General features: G+C 33.6%; 1 protein-coding gene across 1 annotated transcript; it reads left to right on the top strand.

Moving 5' to 3' along the window:
- The first annotated feature begins 3,948 nt into the window (after positions 1–3,948).
- LOC143624867 (large ribosomal subunit protein bL21m-like) lies at positions 3,949–7,857 on the top strand. The gene is made up of 5 exons (XM_077095372.1): positions 3,949–4,447; positions 5,054–5,134; positions 6,883–6,984; positions 7,170–7,244; positions 7,568–7,857. The coding sequence occupies exons 1-5, from the start codon at positions 4,007–4,009 to the stop codon at positions 7,664–7,666; spliced, it is 798 nt and encodes a 265-aa protein (XP_076951487.1). The 5' UTR covers positions 3,949–4,006; the 3' UTR covers positions 7,667–7,857.
- Positions 7,858–9,461: the final 1,604 nt, after the last annotated feature.

Here is a 9,461-nt window from a genome sequence, read left to right as displayed (position 1 = left end):
ACCAAATTCTGATTGCCCGGGTTATTACATTTCATTTATTTATGAAATAACTCCTTAATCATCAAACAATAACGTTCGCGGGCCATGGGTCTTACCAAACCCGGATAGCCCTTAAACATTTCATTTGTTAAACATTTTAATTTATTTGTTAAACATTTCATCATCAAACCCTAATTTAATTTATCTTCTATACGTATTCTCTGTAGTCTGTCTATCCTTTCCATCACCGGTTAACTTCTGATTACCACCCACCATCGTCACCTACATCAATCGCTCATTTTTCTTAAAACTTGTGTTCATGTTTGTTCATATAAAAAAAATCAACATATTCTGTCTGTTTATGTTCGCTCGTTAAAAGTTTCAAAACCTGTACATCTCAATTGAAAGAGCCCAAACGCTAAAATAACATAATAAATACAAGTTAAATCAAAACAAAACTACTTTAAAATATATTAAACAAATTACAAAATATAAAATAACTAAATAACTAAAAACAAAAACTTAAATAAACCAGGGGCTCAAAACTGATAATTGAATATACATACATAATATATTTTTATTTGTTTGTATATGTTCTAATTTGTATACCTCTTCTAGTCTTCTATTCCTAGATTTCTAGCTGGACTCAAAACTGAATAATATTAGGCCCAAGTTTAATAATCGTTGGGCTGAAGCCACCCAGGCTCAAAATTCGTTTATAGGGGTTGACCGAATTTAACAAAAAAACAAGCTGATCCCCTATTTAAGGCCGATAACCCATAACTTAACCGAGCCCAATGGATTTATATACATTTTCAATCAATCAATCAATCAATCATACCCAGTAAAATCCCACCGATAGCAGAGCTATAGGTAGGGTCTGGGGAGGGTGGGATGTAGGCACACCGTACCTCTATCCAAAGGAATAAAGAGGTGGCTTCCAGAGAGACCCTCGGCTCTAAGAACATGTGTATGAAGCAAAAAAAGGAAATCAAAGTTTAACAGTTATATAAAAAACTACTACTAATTATAATAATATTAATAATAAGGTCACAGTTTAACCGCAATATAAAAGCTAATAATAATAATAATAAAATATGTAAGGGAAATACCATTATGGTATGTGACATAAATAAGTTAAGTCTAAGCCCTAAGGTATTCAATTCTCTCTAAAAATCCTTAACTTTAATTCTACTTCTCCACGAATTCCTATCCTCAACCATGTCCTCGGAGAGGTTTAGGTCTATCAAATCATGCCTAATCCTCTCATCCCAAGTCAATTTCGGTCGTCCTCTACCCCTCCTCCCCTCTATAGTAATGTTTTCTACGGATCTAACAGGATTCGTCGTCTGTATTCTCTTTACATGTCCAAACCATCTCAATCTCCACTCTCTTATCTTGTCTGCTATGTTCGCCACCCCTAATCTCTCGCGAAGCACAACGTTTCTTATTCTGTCTAGCCTTGTGTGCCCACACATCCAACGTAGCATTCTCATTTCTGCTACCTCCATCTTCCGCACTTGTGCCTTCTTGATGGCCCAACAATCTGTTCCATATAGCATTGCAGGTCTAACTGCCACCCTATATACATTTTGTTTTAAAAAATTATTTAGTAAAATTTTCAATCATAACCGAAATATCTATTTTAATAGAATTCGTAAATTTTCATTAAATAAAAAAATTAAAACAATTATAATGAAATGACAGGTAAACAAGATAACTGAATTACCGAACCATACTCACAAACTAGGATGACGACACTAGAAGGGAAGGCTATGGCTTCTACACAAGCCTAGTCTTCCAATCAAGGAGATGTCATGTTTTTATATTTATACTTGACTCTCAAAATTATTAGTCAAATTGTAGTTGTAGCGAAGAGTAACTTGAATAAAAGAACTAAAGTGGAAGTAGGATTCATCGGAAAAAAAATTGTGATATATGGGGCAGTCGGAGTAGAAATGGAGAACAAAATGATGGGTAATACTAGTAGGTGAATGGTATTTCGGTTGATTAAGTCTATCGACATCAAGGTCTTGTAATGTCTAAAGCAACAAATATTCAATGTCATGCCACTTTTTCTTGTCAAACTAAAACTTGATAGAAAATCTATTGTAAACCTATAAATTATATAATATCATTCTTCAAGATATTACATGTCTAAATAATAAATTACCAAAAGTAACAAAAAAAAAGGGAAGGAAAGGGGGTGTAATTGTATGTCTGATTTATTATATTTCCTCTTGGAAATTAGTCAAACAAAAAGCACAACGTGCATAGTGCCTTTTCAACTTAATTAACATATTTCAATCTATAGAGCGTGATCTTTGTAACAGTTATTTGAAATGGTTCTATGTAAGATTGTGAACTTGTCACTTGTTAGCGAGATTTCACTTGACTTGATATGATGAACATCCGTTTCCCCTTCTTTTTTGTAAGTCATATGTTGAGAAAAATCTTTGATGAAATGTGTTTTGTTCTGTCATCTTTGATGTCGCCTTCTTTGATCTGAGTTATGCAAGCAACATTAACTTCATAGATAATCGTCAAGTCATTTTTGATTTGTTCTAGTTCACATATTTCTTGTATGTGTTAAATTATTGATTCCAACCACACACATTCTCAACCGACATCATGCAGATTTATCAATTTACATGGTTTGATGATGTTGCAAGTGTTTCTTTAGACGACTTTTAAAAATTGTTGTGTTGCCGAATGTGAATATGTAACATGTCTAAGATATTTCTTTATTTGGATCAAATAGATATTCAACATTAGCATACCCAATAAGCTAGTACTTTTTTATATTAATTTAGAAAAGGCCTAAGTCATGTGTCTCACAAATAAGCCGGGAAATATATTCTATTCAATTCTAATGGCCGCGTGTTTGTTATGATTTATATATGCCAGTACAAGTATCGTGAATGCAATATTGACTATCAGGGTTTCAGGAGGACGACAACCGTTCTGGTGAGTCTAATGCTAATAATTGTCTTTAATCTATTGATCGATAATCAATTAGCATTCAACAGGATTGAGGTTTGTACAAATCAATCAAGTCCAAACTGATAAACATGTTCCATCGAGAATCATTCCGGTCTATCATTAATTATTGCTTATAACTACGTAGAATATATCTATTTACTACAATATTTTTGTTTTGTTTATTGTTATCACCATTGAGGTTGATGCCGGTGAAAAGGACATCTAGATCATCCTTGAGGGGCGAGAATGACCCTAAGACAAACAACAAAAGGGAATGCTTCACTTATCTTTAGTGTTCGTTAATTTTTCCTAGCATCGTATATAAATTTAATATTTGGATCTTATGCTACTTATTCTTACATTTTGAATTATGTATGTCGTAATACCACATTTTATCCAGATCATTGTGTGCAAAGTCAGTCCGGTTAGGTTGTGGGGGCTTAACCATGACCGAACTTCTGTTATGAAAGCTTGCTTAACCTTAGCCATAACTAAGTGGTGTGTTAATGTTAAACATAAGTCGATTAACCATTGGCTTCGTTTAAGTTCGGTTACTTGTCCAATATATTTTTATTTTATTTCTTTTGTTCCGATTGAAAATAGTTTAGTCATTCAAAACTCAATTATGAAGTTTTGAAAATGAAATATACCAGTTTCAAAGCTTGGTTATGGTGTTTCAAGCTATGCTATAGACAACTGCAACATAAATTTAAATGTTGGATGCTAGAAAATGAGGGATAAAAGATTAATATAGAGGTATAAAATTTAGAAAAAAAACACAAACACACATGATTTTGTTTGGTTAAAATCGATTAACAAAGACACATAAACCGTAATGATAACGTAACCGTAACCGAATGGTCGGTAAATGTGAGTCACTTAACAATAACAATATACCCTTTCTACATTGCAGCCAAATACTGGTCACACTCTGAACCCCAAGATATCCATAAACCCTAATAATATCACACTTCAAAACCATCTGAACCCCAAGATATCCATAAACCCTAATAATAATATCACACTTCAAAACCACAGACCAACAATGGCGAATCGACGATTCATTCAAACCCTAACACACAACCTCTACAAATCAAAACTTTACACTAACCCATCATCATCATCTCTTCACCACCTCAGAACTCTTTCTCAGATCCCCAATTTGCCCCTTAAACCCTCACAATCTCATCACCAATACGTCCTTTCAAACCCTAATTTCAATTACCCACTAACTAATTTCACTACCCATCGCCATTATTCACCCGATAGGCGCAATAACGATGATGACAGTGAAGATGATGACAGTGAATTTGATGAAAGTGAAGATGATGATGATGAAATGCAGACGAGGTCTTCCGGAAAGAAAGAGTATTCGCCGGAAGAGAAGGAGAGTGAGGCGGCTGATATTGGGTATAAGGTGATCGGGCAGCTTGAACGGTCGGATAGGGTGTTTAAGGATTACGAGCCTGTGTTTGCTGTTATTCAGGTTATTATAAAGTTTGGATATTTGGGTGTATAATTATGTTTAAAACCAGTGTTGTAGTAATTGTTACTCGGGTCCGGCGGTGGGGGTGGGGATTAGTGATTAAATGGGGATTTAACGGAATTATTTGGGATTAATCGGGATTAACGGGGATTAATTGGCACCTAGTCGGTAGTTTTACAACCATGTTTAAAAGTATGTTATTGAGTTATTTTATATAGTGATTATGAAACTTGAATGCGTATGTTTGAAATGAAGATGTGGATGTTATTATAATGTGTATATAGGTGTAATGGTTTGGTTATATAATTATGTTTAAAAATGTAAAGCAGTGTGGTAGTAATAGGTGGTCGTTAGTCAAGCAGTGGGGCGGGGGCTAGCGATTAATCGATAATCGGGGATTAGTTGGAATTATTTGGGATTAATTGGGATTAATGGGTATTTATCGGCGCCTAGTTGGTATTTTTACAACCATGTTTAAAAGTGTGTGATTGACTTATTACTTATAGTGATTATGAAACTTTAATACATATGTTTGAAATGCAGATGTGGATGTTATATTGTCTTTGAAATACACAGGTGTAATGGTTTGGTTATGTTTTTTTGTAGATTGGATCACATCAGTTTAAGGTGAGCAATGGGGATTGCATATACACGGAAAAATTGAAGTTTTGTGAAGTGAATGATAAGGTTTGTTGAGCTCAAATTTACTCTGTAATATGATCATAATAAGCATATAGATACATGCACACATGTCTTGTATTACAAAAAAATACATTTAAATTTGCTCTTTAAACAAGATATGTGTATAGGACATTTTTGTAGAATGTTTATAAAATGAGCCGAACTCGAGCGTTATAAAACAAGGTCAAAACGAACAGAGCTCAAGGTAACCTGGATTAGAGTCGACTCGGCTCGTTTACACTCCTACTCAAAACAAATGGTAGACTGAATATATCTTATGAACATGTCGGACCGTCGCATTTTGCCCAAAGTACTTGCACCAACTATATTTCTTTGAAAGGATGGAGTCACAAAACAACAATCTTGAATACGCAATAAAACCATATAACATAATAACATATGTAAGATGCTGATAACCTAGGTACCTTAGTAGCGTCAATCTTATTAAACTTCTTCATGAGCCCAATCACCTAGGCCATTACCTGATCATGACCGGACCCGGTTGATGTGTAAAGTAGCTGGTGAAGGGTGCGAGTTGCACTTAATTTTTTAAAAATTAACAGCATTATACTTTTACAAAAAGTTAATAATATGAGATGATCCTCATGATCCCAACTCTGTTTTCTTGATCAAAAATCCCTTTTTTGTACCTAATAAGGTTCGGTCACAGTGGTTTCATGAAGATATATTTTGTTATTTGTGATGCTAGATTGAAAATTTGCATGCAAAACATGGACCAAGAGGGGATATTTGTGACAGTGTGCAATTAAAAATGGCATAAAATGGAACATACAAAATTTAAAAGTAACTCACAATATTTTAAAATCCACATAGTTGGTTCTAAAAATAATTGTGATAAAAAAGAGGAGTACAAAAGGAAGCAACATATGCAAGGAGATGAGCGACGGAGGAAGTACAGAGGTTAAGCACCGGACAATGGCGAAAGCATCTCACTGGAATCTAACCATTCGTTTTATAAAGAAATCAAAACGAGTAGTAGCCACCACGTCTTCGTTAACAGCAAAAGCCACAGGATGTTTATTGGTTCTGCTGTTGGCATGGACCTGGTGACTACTGCTCATTATGATTTCTTAAAAAGAAACGGATGCCTGGCTTCCAGTGAGGTGCTTTCGCTGTTCCCGGTTTTTTGCCTTTTTACTTCCTTTGCTACTTCTCTCCTCGCAGGTGTATCGTCCTCTTATACTCTTTTTTCTTGTAAGGGATTATTTTTTTACTAACCTTTGTAGATCGATATTGTAGCAGGTTCCTCTTACAGTTTGTATGTTTTATTATGTACTCTTTTTGTTGTCAAATCTTCCCAGTACAACGATCCCTTTTAAGGCCGGTCTATGACTGTAATTTCGTGATCAAACATTGCAAATAACTAAATACATTCGAGAAACCACCATAACCAAAGTTCATTAGGTACCAAAGAGAGTTTATTAGATCATCCAAGTAGTAAGTATCAAACAGAGTATTCACTTTTCATTTTTATAACGCAGTTTATTTGAGGTTCTGGTATCCTGAAAAGCTCTTCTTTATGCGTCTCTCTGTTTTGCTTTTTTATTATTAAAATTTGCTTTTTTTGGTGTGAGCTTTGATCTCATTGCTTATTTCACGGTGCACCTTCCATAGGTGCTGATGCATTTTTTGCAATGTATCGAGTGATGTTAGGAATTATATATTCAGTTTGATTTATTTTTATCATGTATAAAATAATATAAGTTAATTTATGACGTCTTTTTATTGCACAGATAATTCTAAATAAAGTTCTCATGCTCGGTTCCAAGACTCAGACAATGATTGGTCGACCTGTATTGCCCGAGGCAGCTGTTCACGCAGTTGTAGAAGAGCACGTAAGAATAATTTGAAAATATACTTTCTTAGGGAATTATATTTATATGAATTTGAACTTCTATGTCAATCAAGTTACCCTTTTTACATACCCCAACAAGTACTAGAAATCGATTGGAAACAAATAGACAATAGTTTGTGATTTATTATGAAAATCAGATTTCATTTCTTTTCATGCTGTTTGCAGGCTTTAGATGCAAAAGTAATCATATTTAAGAAAAAGAGGCGAAAGAATTACCGACGAACAAAAGGTCATAGACAGGTAAAGTTAGATCACTTTACAATTTCAACGCATTTACTTATACATGGTTTCATCTGTATTATGTTATGTTTTATTTCTAATGGGTCAAATTGGTAAAATAAAAAAAAAAAAGAAAACGGTTCGGGTCGGGTTAAAAGTTGCCAAAGTGGGCTTTTAGCTACACAACCGCCTTGATCGCTTCATCCACAGCTCAAATTATTATATGCCATTTTAGTTCACCATGAACAGTTCAGTTTGACCTGAATCTGTTTTGATTCGTTACCCAACCCATCTGTTTCGGTAAATATGCTAGATTGAAAAAAAATAATATACAATGTTTTCAGGAGTTGACAAAGCTGAGGATAACTGATATACAAGGGATCGAAAAGCCAGAAATGCCAGCCCCTACAAAGAAGGTAGAAAAGACAGCAGTTGCTGCATAGAATGGACTTTGTTGTAGGTGATAGTCTCTCGTTATACTTTCCGTCTTTTTTTCAGTTAATCATTTTAACCAACCTTTTTATTATTTAATATTTTGCTAATGAAATTAAGGGCTCCAATCACCCTTCTTGTTGACTCGTTGGTCCTACAAAAGATTGTGCAATTTTTGTATTAATAAGTTTGCATTTTTGTACTAGATTGTGCAATTTTTGTATAAAATAGATTTGTTATATAGTGCCTTTTGTTCAAAAGCTTGTATTGGCTGGTATTCTAAAACTGCAAGAATAATTCATATTGACCTCTAAAAATAATAAATGTTAAAACGACCGGTCCAATTTACACTGGCTATTTCGTAAATAAAATTATTAACGATTAAACAATCAGTTTGGTTTATAAAGTTGGTTCCAAAGTGCAAACTATCGGTTGAATCGTTACAGTCAGACCATCAGAAATCGAGTGTTGAATAACCTTCACCAAATTGGATGAACTTGCTGATTTGTTTAGCTATAATTATGTCTGGCTGTGTTTAAGGATTACAGACATACAAAGTGGTTATGCTTAAATCATTTGTTAATGTCATACAAAGTGGCCATGATTAAAGGACGGCGTTATGTGCACTTGAAGCACATTCTTTGGATAAAAACAACATTCACATGGGGCTCCTATGGGCAAGGCAAAGGTGTCATTGTTAGATTAAACCACTCCATTGCTTGAGTTTGTCATGGAAAAAAGATATTTATCATTGTAATGCATTTTGTCATTCAGTTATTAGCCTTCATCGAATTAACCAATCGGTTTGTTCGGTTTGTTTTTGGTTTGGTTCGGTCAACTTCGGTTAATAACAAAAATCAAACTTTGGCTATAGCATTAACATAAAGTGTATGTATAAATACATGAAATGAAATGTAGATATAAATATATAAAAAAATATGAATGGTTCGGCTCATTTCGGTTAACCGAGGTACAAAAAATAACCGATAACCGCTTTCGGTTAATTCGGTTATCAGTAAATTTTAGTTCAGTTTCGTCGGTTTTTGGTTCGGTTCGGTTTGGTTAACGGTTCAGTAATTGATCACCCTTAAGTTAAAGTTTCATCTTACTTATATACTTTTATCGCGATTCAGTGTACTAAAAACTAAATAATTTAGTTATGCAATATTAGGATTAAAGGTTGGATGTAACTAATACATGTATAATAATTATACAAACAAAATGCATCATATGAGTCTGTTTATAGAATATAACAATGTTTAACAACAGACATGACACATAAAATTTGTATTAGAGATTAAAAAAAATTGTAAATAACCTTATAAATGATCTAAATAAATAGATGAACAGTAATCAAATATCTTATGAAAAAGGCATATATTTCATAAAATCTTATAACAATATGACAGACAATGAGTGAGCACTACTATATATTAAAGTGTAACTTTTGTAATCCAATTGTTTATTAGAGAATATTACCCTTTTCTTATGAATTTTTTTTAATAATAAAACTAAGTGTAAGTGGAGATACTTTATATTCCAACCATCTGCTTCTTAAAACACTTTCTTGGAAGGTCATTTTAGTGGTTCCACTTATGTGTTAATCCATTGTTTTTGTTCTAGTGGACTTCCTTTTCATAACAGTCTTTCCACTTCAATAATTCACCATCAAACACAGTGTTTCTCACTTAAAACAATATTATATGCTTCTTTTCCTTTTAACTGACCTGCCTACCCCATTTAACATCACAATACATGTGTCTTGATCTTCATCTACTACTGTTGGTTGTTTCTTTATAAATATTT

This window comes from Bidens hawaiensis, unplaced genomic scaffold (assembly GCF_021521415.1).
Source record: "Bidens hawaiensis isolate Kalapana, Puna unplaced genomic scaffold, B.hawaiensis_p1.1 tig00003988_1, whole genome shotgun sequence".
Lineage (NCBI taxonomy): Eukaryota > Viridiplantae > Streptophyta > Magnoliopsida > Asterales > Asteraceae > Bidens > Bidens hawaiensis.
Note: the sequence above shows the minus strand (reverse complement) of the source record. Positions and strands in the feature narration are given on the sequence as shown.